Source organism: Leopardus geoffroyi, chromosome B1 (genome assembly GCF_018350155.1).
Source record: "Leopardus geoffroyi isolate Oge1 chromosome B1, O.geoffroyi_Oge1_pat1.0, whole genome shotgun sequence".
Classification (NCBI taxonomy): Eukaryota; Metazoa; Chordata; class Mammalia; order Carnivora; family Felidae; genus Leopardus; species Leopardus geoffroyi.
The window spans coordinates 101,899,330-101,917,512 of record NC_059327.1 but is presented as its reverse complement, the minus strand read 5'-3'; the positions used below and the strand labels follow the sequence as shown (position 1 = coordinate 101,917,512).

General features: G+C 35.3%; 1 protein-coding gene across 16 annotated transcripts in view; it reads left to right on the top strand.

Moving 5' to 3' along the window:
• The window catches only part of KIAA1109 (KIAA1109 ortholog), a 211,040-nt gene that overhangs the window by 166,872 nt on the left and 25,985 nt on the right, over positions 1–18,183 (top strand). For 8 of the 16 annotated variants that reach the window (XM_045468446.1, XM_045468429.1, XM_045468462.1 and 5 more), the window contains 13 exons: positions 758–984; positions 1,976–2,176; positions 2,371–2,501; positions 3,815–3,938; positions 6,203–6,312; positions 6,977–7,067; positions 7,656–7,718; positions 11,226–11,479; positions 12,061–12,276; positions 13,729–13,909; positions 14,525–14,726; positions 16,464–16,625; positions 17,129–17,268. In XM_045468446.1, coding sequence (XP_045324402.1) covers positions 758–984; positions 1,976–2,176; positions 2,371–2,501; positions 3,815–3,938; positions 6,203–6,312; positions 6,977–7,067; positions 7,656–7,718; positions 11,226–11,479; positions 12,061–12,276; positions 13,729–13,909; positions 14,525–14,726; positions 16,464–16,625; positions 17,129–17,268 — 2,102 coding nt within the window. The remainder of the gene's footprint in view (positions 1–757; positions 985–1,975; positions 2,177–2,370; positions 2,502–3,814; positions 3,939–6,202; positions 6,313–6,976; positions 7,068–7,655; positions 7,719–11,225; positions 11,480–12,060; positions 12,277–13,728; positions 13,910–14,524; positions 14,727–16,463; positions 16,626–17,128; positions 17,269–18,183) is intronic. The other 8 variants (XM_045468486.1, XM_045468477.1, XM_045468466.1 and 5 more) reach the window with 7 other exon arrangements.

Sequence of the window (18,183 nt, the reverse complement as noted above, 5' to 3'; positions counted from 1 at the left end):
AAAGGAAGGAAATGATGACTGAGGTAAACATACTTATTTGGAGAAAGGTCACATAAAAGTCTTTTTCAAAACTAAGGTTTATAAGTGACAGCAACCCATTCAAACTAGCTTAACCAAAAGGGATTTATTAAAAGGATATATACAGATCACAATTAAACTTAGGAATGGCTATCTCAGTGAAGGTAAGGAACCAGCTCAATTCAAGGAGCCCTCAGGAACTACAGGAACCAAGATTTCAACTCCCACTAGGACTCTTCTTTGCTCCTCCCTGGCTGCTTCATTTTCTTCATACTGCTGACCTCCTCCTTACACATGGCAGGAAACACCGCTGCCAACAGCTCATGAGCCTCATCTCTCCAACCTCAATCACTAGAAAGGGACCACTAGTTTTGAAGTCTAGGGAAGGGATTTTAGTTTTCCAGCTTTGACTCTTACTTGGCCTAATTATCTAATTCTGGCTAATGAGTGAGGATTGTGGCAATTCCCACTACAACCATAGAAAGGTAGATCAGCTTGGGGGTGGGGAGAAGAGGGAATCCATAGTTCACAGGAGAAAGCAGGGTGCTGCACAGAGGAAACAAGAGATGCACACTTTGCAAAGGGAAGTCAATCCTACAGTCTGATGTTTCTGAGAGACCTAGCTGTGAGAGATGTTAGTTGTTACACAAGGCTATCATCCATTTTATTCCTTAAATATAGGATTATTTAAATGTTTATACTCAAGACTTAACAAAATGCCACTTCTTCATTTAAACAGAAAGTAGTAGTGCTGGAACATGGACGCTCAATGTATTATGGAAAATGTGTGGGATTGATGTCCACATGGATCCTAACATTGGCAAAAGGCTTAATGCTCTGGGCAATACCCTTACGACACTGACAGGAGAGGAGGACATAGATGATATTGCTGATCTGAATTCAGTGAACATAGCTGACCTGTCCGATGAGGATGAAGTTGATACTATGTCTCCCACTATCCATACAGTAAGTAAACTTACTGTTAGACTTTTCTAGACTGGCCTTTATCCTGAAATAGGGATTTGATTAACTCAGTGTTATTTATTATATTGTAGTTGCTAAGTGTAAAGGAAGAGAATGGTGGTTCCATGTGTCTGCATTTTGTAATGCTGGTTTTTGCTTTTATAATATTGTCTTTTAATTGATAGTTTTCATAATGACTGTCAACAAACTTGTGCCTTAACTTAAAGGTAATGTACTAACATTAAAAGCAAAGTGCAAGCTGGGGCGCCTGGGTGGCGCAGTCGGTTAAGCGTCCGACTTCAGCCAGGTCACGATCTCACGGTCCGTGAGTTTGAGCCCCGCGTCGGGCTCTGGGCTGACGGCTCAGAGCCTGGAGCCTGTTTCCGATTCTGTGTCTCCCTCTCTCTCTGCCCCTCCCCCGTTCATGCTCTGTCTCTCTCTGTCCCAAAGATAAATAAACGTTGAAAAAAAAAAAAATTAAAAAAAAAAAAAAAAAGCAAAGTGCAAGCAAACCTGTGGAGACAGAAAGTAGATTAGTGGCTGCTGAGGGCTGGGAGAGTTGGGGAGGTTTAGATGGGGAGAGAGACTGCTGTTACTTTTGAGGTTTCATTTGGGAGATGGTGAAAATGTTCTAAACAGATTATGATGATGGTTGTACAACTTTTTGAATATACTAAAAACCACTGAATTGTACATTTTAAGTGGGTAAATTTTATGGCATGTGGATTATATCTCAAGAAAGATGCTAAAAAATGGATCTCAAAGCAAAGTGCATGCACACAAAATGAAGTATACATTTAAAAAGATGTATTTCTGTCTATACATTTTATATTATAAATTATTTGGTAGTTAAAAATCAAGTTACTCACTATTTTCATTCTGGTACTGACTTAAAACTTTTAAAAACAAAATATCTTTTAACTCTTGTTTCCTGAAATAGTCTTGTTCTTGGGAAGAAATTTTTTAAAAATTAATGTTACTGTTTATCATTTAGAGTTCAGATGGAAGTTCAGTAAGTGGAGATGGCCACAAGCTCACCTTTGGGCAGCGACTTGTAAATCACCTGCTAGGCCTGACGCCCCCAAATCAGCGCTATTCTGTTCCTGCAGAGTATCTGTGTGACCCAGAGATGTGGGGCTCCCCTCAGTCTAGCCAGTCCCATTTGAAAGCATGCAGAGCTCACTCATGGGGAAACGTAGGTAGCCACTAAATAGATTCCTTGTGAAAATGAAGGGATTTGAATCACTGGAGAATTCTAATCATCGTACTTGATATAGATGGCTTTGATTCTTGCATGCTTCCTTTGATTTAAGGTGTCATTTTTGTGATACTATAGATTAGCTATGTGACCTGAGGGTGGTATTGACAGACATGCTTTTGATTTTTCAGGAAGCTGTAGATTATCGAAGACCAGGAGCATCATGCAGCCAGCCAGGAGAACTTAGAGGAAGAAAAATCATGAAGCGTATAGTGGATATCAGAGAACTGAATGAACAGGCCAAAGTAATAGATGATCTTAAGTATGTGTATGATTTTTAATGTAACAGAATATTTTTAATAGTAGAATCATAGAATTTTCAGTGTGGAAAAGACTGGACTTGGAGCAGTACAACCCCTTTAATTTATAAATGAGATCACCAAGGTCCAGAAGAGTTTGGTAACTTGCATGAGACCATACATTCATTAGTGATGAAGTTAAGCGTGAAGTCCTAGTCTGGCGCTCATCACAACTCCCCATTTCTGGGCAGTTTATGACTGACTTTATATTCCATATATGTATCTCTACATGTGTATACACACTTATACATATTTTCACATGTGCATATTAACGTATGCACTAGTCTTTTGCTAACGTTGGTATTTCTGGAATATAAATTTTTAAGGGAGGAAACAAATTTAGCATTTATTAAGTACCTATTGTGAATCTGACATGTTTTTTCAATGTAATCCTCACAGAAAGATTTCTGTGTGGCTAGATGTCATTATCCAAACTTTATAGGTGAGAAAACTGGCTCAGAGAGTTTAAAGAATTGAAATTTGAACTTGGGTGTGTGTGAATTCAAAGTTCATGCTTTTTTTTTTTTTTTTTTTTTTGCCTGCCTGCCTGTACTAGCGGTTCTCTAGAACTAGGGTGGATATAGGGTGAATAGAGAGAGAGGAGTAGGTGGTGGTAATTTTTTTTCTTTATTAGTTGCCTGATACATAGTACTGAGTAAATAACTTGCTCTAGAAGACTAAATATCCTGCCTATCAAACTGACATTTTTGTTTTCCCAGGCGGTGATATTCACGCTTTATCTTTTCTAATCTTCATACACCTATGCCTGTGTTTTTTGCATTTGAGGACTTTAGACAAATATATGCATTTAGACAAATAAATGCATCAGACAAAATGCATATATTTGTCTCATATTGTTTAGGTATTACCTAAAAACTATTCATTGAATTAATTATGATATAATGATTCACATTTTCCTGTTGACTTACATTACAGTTTGAGTTTTGCTCTTAAGGGTTAAAAATGACTTGAAGGAAAGTATACTTCCCTAAAATCTTACTTGAGGCTTAAATATATGTAGAATTTTACATACATTCTTCTGTAGAGTGGGTCCATAGCTTTCATGAGATTATCAAAGATTCTCTTAATGCAGAAGTGGGAAAGAGCCATTTCCTAAAATGTTAGAGTTTTTTTTATTAACTTTATGGAGGGTTTTGGTCTGTCCATATATAATCTTTGATATTCTGAGAAGTGAAAGAATTAAAAAGGAGCAAGTAAAAATCAATCTTACTTTGTTACTACTTTACACTAATTGCAGTATTGATTTTGCATCCAGAAAATTAGGTGCAAGTGAAGGAACCATAAACCAGGAAATTCAGCGTTATCAACAATTAGAATCTGTTGCTGTGAATGATATTCGAAGAGACGTTCGTAAAAAATTACGGAGGTCTAGTATGCGAGTGAGTAAACATTTAAGAAGAATTTTATTATTAAAGTAGACCATTCTTTTATTTTTTAGTTTATGAAACTTTGTGAGGATACTTATGTTCTCTTTCTTCCTCCATTGCTAGTGATAATACCATTTGATTTCTATGTCTCATATCTACTATGTACTAGACGCTATTTAAAGCACTTTATATTTAACAACCCACTAAATCTGTACAACAGCTGTATGAGGTAGCCTGTATTATTTTCCTCATTTTAAAAATGAGAAACAGACAGAGGTCAGGTAATTAGACCAAGGTTATACGGCCATTAATCTCAGTGGAGCCAAGATTTAAACCCAAATAGTGGGACTCTACATTCTGTGTCCTTAGCCACCACGTTTTGTCCACTTTTCATGAAATCATACTTTCTTTTTAGTCTTCAACTCAAATGTTAGTCTTTTGAGATGTCCATTTTATTCCTGTCCCATTTTCTGCAGCTGACTTTACCTCTAAGCCACTATACTCGCGGCACTTCATTCTTTTCCCTTCATTCATTTAGTTGTCTGTACTAGAATCCGAGTCTCTTAAAGAACAAGTTATTTACCTTTGACCCCACTTCCCACCACATTTTTTGGGATTTAGTCCAGTTGCTGAACAAGTAAAATAAATATGTAGATAGATATACTATAAACATACAGTAGAAAATAATTCTAAAATGTATTCAAATAGAGGTAGGTTGCTTTGGGTTAAGGTGGTTTTGTTAGTGGAAAAAGTACTTTAAAAAAAAATAGATTCTTAACCTTTCTTTTTTTAATAATCAGCAGAACCCTCTATTTTTTTTTTTTTTTTTTAACCAGCATAAGGTTTTTGGGTCACACCCCAGTACATAAAAAACATTAAGTCAGAGTTGCTAGGGCCAGAGGAAGTGGAGAAAGGTTGGAGAGATCCAGGGTTCATTGACTTGAACTTTATTTCCTTAATCATCCCAAACTCCCAGACACCCTAGTTTGAATACTGTTATAAATTATTTATTTAAACTGAAAATAAAATCCAATCTGAGTTATTCATCACTGGCTTCTGATAATAATAAATGGATAGTTATGACTTCTAATGTATAAATCTGTGTTTAAAATTTTTCCTACCATATACTTAACAATCATATAATAGAATTAAAATACTGTTTTCATACTGTTTATGAGGTAGTTTATACTTGGTAATTGACTGTTGATAAAACTAGGTAGAGAGGATTAGGGAAATTACCAAAATTGTATCAGCATTCTTAACATTTACCTCATTTGTCATTTCCCCCTCAATTCCCCTTCAGTCCTCTTGCATTCCACATTTCCATTGTATTTGAGTCTTTTCAATATCTAGTTCCCAACTAGATACAGATTTGGAGAAGAGGGATTTGGAAACCAGTAGAGTGTTGAAGTCACCCTTTCCTTTCCTTTTTCCTTTCCTTTCCTTTCCTTTCCTTCCCTTCCCTTCCCTTCCTTTCCCTTTCCCTTTCCCTTTCCCTTTCCCTTCTTCCTCCCTTCTCCCTTCTCCCCTTTCCTTTCCTATCCTATCCTATCCTATCCTATAATGGAGTTCTGTCACAGGAGTGCCTTTGGGTAGTACTTGAGATGATTGATGGCCCTCAAACCCAGCCTCTCCCTCTCCCCCTCCTGCTTTCCCTTAATCTCTCTTTCTCTTCCACCCCCAACCTAGCTTTCTCCCAGAATCTGTCTTTTTAATTCTCATTTTCTTTTGCTGTTCTTTACTTTTTAATCGTTTCCTTTCTTCTCACCTTATTTCTGTACCCCTCACCCCTGCTCCCAATCTTTCTCTTTTCTCTTGCAGGCCAGCTGGTGACTCATATTTTCATTGTACACTCCTTCTAAATGACATTAGGTCCTGCTCTACTTTGATCCACCTATACTGTTAAGTGACATTTAAAGTCAAATTTAAAGTAACACGTTATCAGGGCGCCTCAGTGGCTCAAGTTGGTTGAGCATCCGACTCCAGGTCATGATCTCACTGTTGGGAGATCAAACCCCACATCCAGCCTCACATGGGCTGTGCTGGGTCTGGACCCTGCTTAAGATTCTCCCTCTCCCTAGGTTCCTCCCCTGCTCATGTGCATGTGTACTCTCTCTACCTCTCTCTCACTCTCCAATAAAAAATAAAAATAAAGTGACATGTTATTGACCTGGGGGAAAAACAGACTAATTTGTTGAATAGAATAATATTTTATCTGTAGTCAGATATTACAACACCATCAGTTGTTTAAAGTCACTCTTCTCCCATTTCATTAGGCTGCTTCCCTAAAGGATAAATGGGGTTTGGGTTACAAACCAAGTTACAGCCGTTCAAAAAGCATTTCTGCTTCTGGAAGACCACCTCTTAAACGAATGGAAAGGGCAAGGTAATATATATTTCAACCATTGAAACAAATAATAAAATTGCTGACTCCTTTACAAATGTCCACTACTTATTTATTGTGTTCTAATTGGGGAAATTACATAATTAAGGGAGCAGAAATAAACCTCATTAGTCAAATACTGGTAATAATGGATACTGTCAAACTAAAAAGTTTGAAGAACTCCTCTATCATATTTATACCACAATCATTGTGTGCTTTTCAGTAAAGAAGTACATTGCTATTTAGACAAGTTTATATGTAAACTTATAGACTACTCAAAGAAATGAGTATTTGCATATTATTAGCTGCTGCTATAAGTTTGTCACTTTTAGATAAGGTGTGATTACATACACATTTAGCATAGGAAGAAATGGAAATTTTACCTATTAAAGAAAAATACTGTCTTACTAATAAATGAGCACTTGAAGTAAGAAGTATAAATTTTTACATGGTTTAGTTTCAGAAAATCTCATGTTAATCAAAACCTTCAGTGCTTTTTTAATAGTATGCTACAGGTTAAGAAATGGAATACCAAAAATTTAACCCTTGGATAAGGTAAATATTTAGAAATCTTTAGAATGTTAATGTCATTTGTGAGACTTCTGTAAAGTCCAGGGGCTTTTTTAAAACAATACTAATGTTTTGTAACTTTATATTTTCCTTACAGTTCTCGAATAGGAGAAACTGAGGAGCTCCCTGAAATCCGTGTAGATGCAGCATCTCCTGGACCCAGAGTAACTTTCAATATCCAAGATACAGTAAGAGAGATACTATTGGTTCAAGATACACAATGCAAAATAATTTTTATTAATTACAAAATTATAGTAACACAATTTCAAAATACTAATTCCTATCTACAATGAAAGTGTGGATTGTGATGATTGAAGTATCTAAAAATTACCAAACAGCAGGACACTGCCTCTGTGCCATCATTTGAGAGCCATGCTGCAAGTGTTGTATGTCTGACATAATTAGTTGTATGTCCTAGTGCAAGACTAGCATTTTGCACCAAGAATAAAGACTCTACTGCTTGTTCTTAGGTAGAAAGATTTTGTTGAGTGATTTTCCTTTCAAGTATGAATCCGCATTAGGTCTTTTACACAAGTGTAAATGCAGAATGTTTATACTTTATGTATATATGTATTTTATTATGTATTTTGGTTCAGAATATATAGTGATAATGGCAGAAACCAGAAGTCAGAAAAGGTCAGCTTAAAAGTTACATTTAATTTTATGTATGTTAAACTTTATGTTAACTTTATGTTTGTTTTTGAAGATTTGTTTACTATTAAACCATTGTTTATTTTTCACGAGTTTTTATATATTTTCTTATTATTTTAATTAAGTTGAAAAAAACAATATGGGGAAGTACACCACAATCCAGCTCTCCTGGGGAAGGGTATTTTCAGGTACTTATTAAGAACAACATAAATTTTGCTTTAAAACTAATTAACCACCCTCACATCTGCTTTCACATTGTCTTTCTCTCATTTTGTACTAAACTCAGGCCTCAAAAATATTTTACATAAAGCTTTAAGATTGTTTGAATTCTTTTTCACCATGTATGTCTTACAAGCTCTTGCACAAATACATTTTATTTCTATACTTTATACAGTATTATTGAATCTCCAAAATTAAAGACTAAATCAGCTTACCAAATTGACCAAATCATAAATCAAAAACTGCTATTTATTAGTTATTTGCTAATCCCTAAGTGCATCTTTTCCCTGCATTCAACTACAAAATGAATCTTTTCTTTAAAAAAAATTTGTTAACTAATTGAAACTAGAATTAAACTTCTCTCAGAACAACAAATTAATCCTTGAATGTTATTTCTTTGGAGTCACTGGTATAAAAAAGCATATATGTATAAAAGCAATCCATTTAAAAAATACTCTCATGTTTGGGGCGCCTGGGTGGCTCAGTTGGTTAAGCATCCAACTCTTGATTTCGGCTCAGGTCATGATCTCATGGCTTGTGAGATCAAGCCCTGTGTCAGGCTCTGCACTGACAGCATGGAGCCTGCTTGGGATTCTCTTTCTGTCTGTCTGTGTCTGTCTGTCTGTCTGTCTGTCTCTGTCTCTGTCTCTGTCTCTCTCTCTCTCTCTCTCCCTCTCCCTCTCCCTCTCCCTCTCCCTCTCTCCCTCTCTCCTTCTCTCCCTCTCTCCTTCTTTTCCTCAGTCCTTCTCCCCCTCTTTCCTTCTCTCCCTCTCCTTCTCCCTCTCTCCCCTCCCCTCCACACTCTCTCTCTCAAAATAAACATTTAAAAATACAAATAAAAATTAATCTCATGTACAAAACTGTGGAAAATGTGCTACACAATCATTTATAAGTTGAATTAACATTTTTATGAACCATATATTTTCCCTAAATATAAGTCATGAAAGTAAACTGAATTTTAAAAATATATCTGTAGGGGTGCCTGGGTGGCTCACTCAGTTGAGTGTCCAACTTCAGCTCAGGTCGTGATCTGACAGTTCATGGGTTCAAGCCCCGCATCAGGTTCTCTGCTGTCAGCACAGAGCCCAATTCAGATCCTCTGTTCCCCCTTCTCTCTGCCCCTTCTCTGCTTCTGCTCTCTCTCTCAAAAATAAATAAATATTAAAAAAAATAATTTAGAAAAATATAGCTGTATACTAGGTATATAAATCCTTGTCTAAGAATTTTCTGTCAAGTTACCTTAATTTGACATGTATTTTGTTTCCCTTTCCCCACCCTTTTAAGCTATGTCTCAGTATATATCCTATAGTTACACTGAATTTAGTCAAACTGAATTTTGTTTTAGAACTATTAGATTATAGTGAGCTTGATAAACATTTTTTTTCTACAAATGAACTTGGAAGTAAGTTATTTACAGAATTGAACTGAGTGATTCTGCTACTTGATTTTTCCCCATCTAACTTTCTTTTTTTAGTTGAAATATAATTGACATGTAACATTAGTATCAGACATACAACTAATGATTTGATATATGTTTATATTGTGAAATGATTAAGTGGTTCTTAAGGGCATTAATATTTGAATTGGTTCAAATCCTATTTTTAAATAGTAATGTATGCTATTTGTAAAAAGCAGTGTATAAAAATCATAAATTACAAAATAGATTAAGGCATGGCTAAATATAAAATAAATATAAGACAAATATAAGTACACAAACTCATACTACACTTTTAAAAATTGGGGCGCCTGGGTGGCGCAGTCGGTTAAGCGTCCGACTTCAGCCAGGTCACGATCTTGCGGTCCGGGAGTTCGAGCCCCGCTTCAGGCTCTGGGCTGATGGCTCAGAGCCTGGAGCCTGTTTCCAATTCTGTGTCTCCCTCTCTCTCTGCCCCTCCCCCGTTCATGCTCTGTCTCTCTCTGTCCCAAAAATAAATAAACGTTGAAAAAAAAATTTAAAAATTGAATATGTTCTGATAAATAAAACCTGTCTTACATATTTACTAAATAACATGTATATTATAAAAAGTGAGGAAAAGCTGGACTCTGCATTTTTGAAATTTTGATTATAATAGTCTATTTTTATGTATCTAATTTTGTTATATCTAATAGTAGAATCAATAGATTTCATTCCTTTGCACGTTATACTTTACAAAGGCTTTTCACATTTTCAAGGGATATTTAAGCAACTCTCAAAACAGGGAATACAAATTAGATCATAGGAAGTTTTTTTGTTGTTTTTTTGTTTTTATTTTTTTTGACCTTAAAGACAGTGGCCTCCTGGTGCAATCCTCAGTGACACAGTGTTTATAATAAACTATTCATCTTAAAAAATAATATTCTTGAGTTTGATATCTTTAATTACATAACTATTTGCACATCTGTCTTTAATCAATTAGGAACTTGTTTTTTCAGCTCAGGTCATGATCTCACAGTTTGTGGGTTCGAGCCCCACATCTGGCTCTGTGCTGACAACTTGGAGCCTGGAGCCTGCTTTAGATTCTGTGTCTCCCCCTCTCTCTGCCCCTTCCCTGCTCACACTCTGTCTCTGTCTCTGTCTCTCTCCCAAAAAAAAAAAAAAATTTAAAAATAAGTAAATAAAAATAAATAAAATACACCTACAAAAAGCGGGGGCACATGGGTGGCTCAGTTGGTTAAGTGTCCAACTTCAGCTCAGGTCATGATCTCATGGTTCATGGGTTCAAGCCCTGCATTGGGCTCTCTGCTGTCACCAAAGAGCCCACTTCAGATCCTCTGTGCCCCTGTCTCTCTGCCCCTCCCCAACTCACACTTTTTCTCTCTCTCTCAAAAATAAATAAATGTTAAAAAAATATATCCACGTAAGAGACTCTTAAATACAAAGAACAAACTGAGGGTTGATGGGGGTGGGTTAAATGGGTGACGAGCATTAAGGAAGGGCACTCTTTGGGATGAGCACTGGGTGTCATATATAAGAGATGAGTCATGGGGTTCTACTCCTGAAGCCAAGATTACACTGTATATTAACTAACTTGAGAATAAAAAAATAATAAAATAAAAAGTAAAATAAAAATCGCTTTAATGCAAAATATATATCTACAAAAAGCATCTAGAAGCATGAGGTACTTTCTGTACTGACACTGCATGCTCTTCTGTCACTAATTGCTCTCTTGCCCTTCTGATTTACAGTTGGTCACATTATTTGCTTTGTCCCCATAGCATGTTTAACTTAAACAATTACACAACATGTACTAATTAACAGGATGATAGAGGCTTCTGTAAAGTAAATTTCACTCTGTCAGTCATGTGACTTTCCTGCTTCCCTCCTTGGTGTGCTATTTCATGTTCATAAATCTGACCTTTCTTTCAGTTCAGAGTGAGGAAATTCAAGTCTGAGGGAATTTTAAATGTTTAAACATGTTCTTTCTCTTTCTCTTTTTTTAATTAAGAAAAGATATGTAAAATGAACCTGATTTCATGTTTTCTCTTTTTACAATCAGTTTCCAGAGGAGACAGAACTGGACCTTTTGTCAGTAACCATTGAAGGTCCCTCCCATTACTCATCAAACAGTGAAGGATCATATTCTGTGTTCAGCTCTTCCAAAACTCCAGGAGGCTTTTCAACAGGCATTCCTTTCCAACCTGAAGAGGGCCGACGGGATGACAGTTTGTCTTCCACTAGTGAAGATTCTGAGAAGGATGAAAAGGATGAAGATCATGAGAGGGAAAGGTTTTATATTTACAGGAAACCCTCGTAAGTAGCCTTTTTGTTTTGAGATGCTTAGGCAGTATTTCAGAGTTTAGAACTGATCTTTAAAGCATTATGTGTAACTATTAACTTTTATAGAAAAAAATCTTAATTTGCCTAGCCAGAGTGAGACTAAGAGACATATCTGTGGCTTACTAATTTAGCTCCATATGGCATTATTTTTTCTTTCCCTATCCTTCAGTCTTTTAATAAAATCAGGAAAGTAACATTTTACAATTTGCAAATACAATTTACAAATTTGCAAATTGCAAATACATTTGAAAATGTAGACTATATTTCATACACCAATATTTAGACACCTTAATAGCAGTGATGCTGTCTGTGTCATCAGCACCTAGCATGTTGCTCAGCACATGATAGTTACTGAGTGCGTGGTTGCTGAATAAAATGTGACTCCATCAAACTTAGGAAAATCTTCAATAGTATGAACTAGTTGAGTTGTATGTATGAATTTATAAAATAGTAAAATTTATTTACAGACTATTGCTCACGTAAGATATTGGAAAATAGTTTGTTGAAAATTTTTTCGATTTAGTACAGTGTAATGATCCGTTTTCTTTCTCTAGACATACATCTCGTAAAAAAGCAACAGGTTTCGCCGCTGTTCATCAACTATTTACAGAACGCTGGCCCACAGCTCCAGTCAACCGAAGTCTTAGTGGCACAGCTACAGAGAGAAATATTGACTTTGAACTTGATATACGTGTTGAAATTGATAGTGGAAAATGTGTGCTACACCCAACTACCCTTCTACAAGAACATGACGATATAAGTTTGAGAAGGTAAGAAATTGGTCAGAAAAGGGTACATGTAATTTCATTTGTTAGAAATACTATTTATATATCACTGAATTACAACAAACTTTCCACCCATGTCCCAAAATGTAGAGTTAAAGAGTGGATTTAATCACACCTGCAAAGTTTGAGTGGTTATTTGTATAATATACTATTTCTTTAAACAAGTGTATAAAATTTTCTGGCAACTGGAAATGGATGTCAGATTTAGATTCTAGCAATTTAACTAGAAGAATTATATCTTTGGAATTCTCCTTGTATCGTACATATTTCTATTATAAAGACAAGTGCAGTACACTGAGATATTTTGGTTATTCAGAATTTTGATGAATTCAAATAGAGATAAAGATTGGGAAACAGTGGCACAGAGGCCTCAGTATACTGGACTGTCGTTTAGGATATAACTCCAGCTTTACCATTTGTTTCCATCATTAAAAAAATGGTGGTATAAATAGGCTTAAGATTAGATTATTTTTTCTTGAATTCTTTCCTTTGCTTTTCTTTGACCTAATCTAAAAAAGAGCTAAAGAGGCACGCACCTGGCTGGCTCAGTCAGTTGAACATCCAGCTCTTGACTTTAGCTCAGGTCATGATCTCAAGAGTCATGAAATCAAGCCCCATGTCGGGCTCTGCACTGAACATGGAGCCTGCTTAACATTCTCTCTTTCTCGCCCTCTGCCCCTCTCCCCTGCTTGTACTCTCTCTCACTCTCTCTCTTTCTTAAAAAATAAATAAATAAAAGCTGAAGAAAATAACAATTGAAGGGATGGGGAGGAGGTAGAAATGTAGATTTTTAAAAAAGGGCAGAATGCTGACAGTTGTTGAAGCTGGAGCCTTAGGGGTTCACTGTACCATTCTGTTTACTTTTTGAATTTTTCATAATAAAAGATTTTTAGGGGCACCCGGCTGGCTCAGTCATTAGGGCATGCAACTCTTGATCTTGGCATTTTGAATTTGAGCCCCACATTGGGTGTAGAGATTACGTTAAAAAAAATTTTTTTTTAATGGTCTATTTGTCTAAGGAGGGTTTTATAAAATGAATAAAATGAGAAGATGAAAAGGCACTTATACAATTGAATTCCTACAAATGTAGTAGTAATGATAAGAATGTTAATTTGTTATAATAAATTGCCGATATTCAGCTGTTTTTACCTACGTAAAGGGCAATTTCATTTGCCTCAGCCTGCTATGTTCATGTGAAACAATTGCGGCCTCAGGAAAGAATAAAGATAACTCCCCTATGTAGTTATGGAAAATACAAAATAAACATCATCCATGCAAGGCAGTAACCAGTTTAGCTAGAGACGCTAATAAGCTTTACTTTTTCAACTTTATTAATGAAGGATTACATTCCACTTACTGTATAAATAAAAGTTTGATTTTAAACAAAAGGAGATAAATGTCCTTTTTAAAAAAGATAAAACATTTTTCTGTTTATAGGAGTTATGATAGAAGTTCCAGGAGCTTAGATCAAGATTCTCCTTCAAAAAAGAAGAAGTTTCAAACTAATTATGCTTCTACTACCCATTTAATGACTGGCAAGAAAGTGCCATCATCTCTACAGACAAAACCTAGTGACTTAGAAACAACAGTATTTTACATTCCTGGAGTTGATGTAAAGGTAAAAACCTAAAAGTCTAGGTTGTACTATATGCATCATTAATTATCTTTATATTCTAATATTAATATATCATTTATTAATGTTAATTATATTAATATTACTATGTAATTTCTATCCATCTAGGGTTAGCTTGTTCTTAGTGGTGTTCATTTTCTATCATACACATTCTTCCTTTACCGAGTATATTAACATGAAACTTTTCATTTTTCTCTGATGCAGCTATATTCTGAACATAAGAACATCTAAATTATAGGTTGCCACTTCTTTTATATAGCTTTTCCATTAAATTTTGGCAGTAAAAAGTTACTTTTTTATACAATGAATATTGTATAAACCTTTGCTGAACCTTTCCAAGTCCAACTTAATTAAACATCTATTTTTTAGATTCTAGAATTATAGAATGCTGTAACATTAAGCTAGAAAAGAATTTATTATCTGGGATGACTTTTTAAATTTTAAATGAAAAAAAGTTAAGAATCTTACTAGCATCACAACATTTACTTGTAAAATGGGTCTTCTGACTGCTGGATTGGTGTTCTTCCTCATTTTTCTACATTTGTTGGTTTTCTTCATCTGGATTATTTTAATTTTGAAAGTTTATCTGTCTTCATACAGTTGCATTACAATTCCAAGACACTAAAGACTGACTCACCTAATGCCTCCAGAGGATCTTCCTTGCCAAGAACGCTCTCTAAAGAGTCCAAGCTGTATGGTATGAAAGATAGTGCATCATCTCCTCCTTCTCCTCCTTTACCCTGCACTGTCCAGAGCAAGACTAACACCTTACTTCCTCCCCAACCCCCACCTATTCCCTCAGGTATTTCAGGAAAATATACCTTATTTTTAGTTTTTTTTTTGTAACTTTTTGGTCATCACCTGTTTGCTCTATTGAGAATTTCTTTCAAGTTTACATGTTTAAGAAAAAAGGACATAGATTTGCCAATAACGACTGTATAAAATTCATATATGGAAATGTGGCCCAACTACTTTTGGATATTTTTCAAATTGATAATACCTTAGAATATCAGTGTTAAAAAAAAATTTAATATACTAAATAGTTTAACTTTTATACACGCGCACACACACACACACACACACACACACACACACACACACATACAAATGTATTTAGAAAAAATTTTCTGCAGTTAATATGTGGGAGCTTATGATTTAGATGGAAACATTAAACTTACACATTTAGGACAAAGTACATTGGTCTTAACCACATTTATTATCTATTTTTGCATAATAAATGATCCCAAATCTGGTGGCTTTTAACCTCCAACATAGTTTGTGTGGATCAGAAATTCAGCAGCAGTTTGGCCGGTAAAGTCATTTGTGACATTGCAGTCAAGGTGTTGGCTAAGTCTGCAGTCGTCAGAATGCTTGACTAGGTCTGGAAAATCTGCTTCCATCACTTCCCATTCACATGGCAGGCAAGCTGGTGCTTTAGTACCTTCCCACTTGGGCCTGTCCACTGGGCTGCTTCAGTGTTCTCATAACAAGGCAGCCGACTTCCTTCAAAAGGAGTGATCTCGAAGAGAATGTGACTGAAGATGCAATACCTTTTATGGCCTAGCCTCAGAAGTCACAAACCATCACTTCCACAATATCTTGTTGATCATACAGGTCAGCCTATTCACTGTGGGAGAGAACTACACAAGGGCATGAATGCCAGGGGGCAAGAACCACCGGCAGCTATTTTGGAATCTGGCTATCACACCACATGAATACCTCAAATATACATTAGAATTTCCAAAACAAAAATTAAAATTAAAAAATAAAAAAAAGGAATATCAGACAAGAATTATTTGAAGATGTTTCGTTTGAGAGATGGAACTTGATACATAAATCCTTTAAAATAGCCAGTAGTCATGATAATCATTTTTTATATCCCTTTCAATTGACAGGGAACATCTATGCCCATTTAAGTGCAGGACAGATAATATTATTCCAATTTTATAAATGAGGAAAGCTCAGGTTCACAGAAGTTGAACTGCTTTGCTAGGTTTACAAAATTGATGTATGTTGGGGGTAGAAACCTAAGCCAAAGTTAACTAAGTCTTAGTTAGCTATTATACTCATCTACTGACACAGAATATTTGTTATGTAGGAGGAAAGAGATGGCAGTCCATGTAGGGGAACATTATAAGTATCTATAAGCTAAAAACAGAAGAACATAGGAAAGCCTGAAAACAACATTTTTCCTCACTTACCACAAAATATTGTTAGTCAACTCTCTCTATATCTTCTTAAGTGGACAAAATAATGCTAAATGAAATACTAAGCAAAGCATAAACTTGAAAAATTGAACCAAAATTTGTGACCTAGAGCAAGCAGGAGTAACTGTGGTATTATGTGCATCATTAATTATCTTTATATCCTAATATTAATATATCATTTCTATCAATCTGCTATTTTTATTGCATTCTTGTATGGTTTATGTATAAGGTGCTTCACCTGATGAAACTGTCCTGTAGTTCTAATTTCTCATAGAATTATTGTATGTTTTATGGGAACTATTAAATTCACCTCACATTTGTAAATGTTCTAGCCAAAGGAAAAGGAAGTGGAGGAGTCAAAACAGCCAAATTGTACGCTTGGGTAGCACTTCAGTCATTGCCAGAAGAAATGGTTATTAGTCCCTGCCTATTAGATTTTCTGGAAAAAGCTCTAGAAACTATCCCAATCACACCAATTGAAAGGAATTATACAAGTAAGTATTCTCCTTATACACTTACTTCTCAATCACTTATATTTTAAAAATTCTATTACTTAGAAGAATTTTTAGTGCTATTATATATTATTATATACTATATTCAGTGATCATGAATTACAGAACTGAAAAAGAACTTGAGAAATCATCTAGTCCTCATTTACAAATAAAGAAATTAGGTCTTGGTGAGGTTATATGATTTTCCCATGGCCACAGCTAGTTAATGACAAAATTAACATCCTTAATTCCTACATTAGATTCTCTCTTGGACTGGAAACTTCTTGAGGGCAAATACTTAATTTTCTCTGTACGGTGTTATAACAGGAATTGGAATTTGGAGAAACAAGCAAGAGGTTTGAATAGGGAAAGATTTGTAGAATGATGGGCCACAGAAGCAAGTTTCTGTGTGTTCATATCCCTTATCTCAGTACTAGCATAAGAGAAAAGATCTTTTAGTAAATAGTTTGCCCTTGCCCTAATAATAAAACTAAATATTTTAACAGCTGTCAGTTCACAAGATGAAGATATGGGACATTTTGAAATACCTGATCCTATGGAAGAATCAACAACATCATTAGTATCATCTTCAACATCTGCTTACTCTTCCTTCCCTGTAGATGTTGTGGTTTATGTACGAGTTCAGGTGATATACTTCATTTATTCCTTTTTGTTTTAAAGAAAAATGTTTTTCTTAAGTTTATTTGAATATTTCCAATATTACTTTCCTTAAAGTTTCCTTAATCTTGGTTCGTGGACCTTTAGTATATCTATCAGGGCCTAGAGATTGACATATGGGAAGTTTAATACAATTTTATATGTGTATTAACTTTTCTGCTGGGGAGATGCATAGATCTTTGGGCTATCAAATCTTAGATTTCACACTGTTATGGCAAAAATAAAAATGTTTACATTAAACCTCCTTTTTTACAGCATTTTATTCCTTTTTTTGTTAGGACACCTGTATTTCTTGCCATTATGGTCCTTTTTGGGCAAATATAAAGTGTAATTGAGATATAAGTCACATAATAGTACCTTTGTTAGATTTTTGCTAAGTTATGGAATTTTTATTTAGTATTTTATTATAAAATACAGTCTTATCAGTAGGCCTTTGGGAGTATACATTAGTATCTGATTGAGTCCATTTATTAAAGAGGACTTGAAAACCACTTGTAACCAAACCTCAGGATTTTTTTTTTTTTTTTAGTTTATTTTGAGAGAGAGAGAGGGCAAGCAAATGGGGAGAGGGGCGGAGAGAAGGAGAGAGAGAATCCCAAGCACATTCTGCACTGTCTGTGCAGAGTCCAGTGTGGGGCTCAAACCCACAAACCCATGAGATCCCGACCTGAGCCGAAACAAAGAGACGGACTCTTAATTGACTGACTCACCCAGGCGCCCCCAAACTTCAGGATTTAGTTAACCTTCAATTAAAACCTGATAATCTCAAGAATAAAAGAAACTGATGGTCATCTGTTCAAACTATTTTCTACAACAGCAATTTGTCCAAACGGGCTTCAGTCTGATCTTCTGGAGTTTTGCATTAGTCTTTTGAAAATATGAT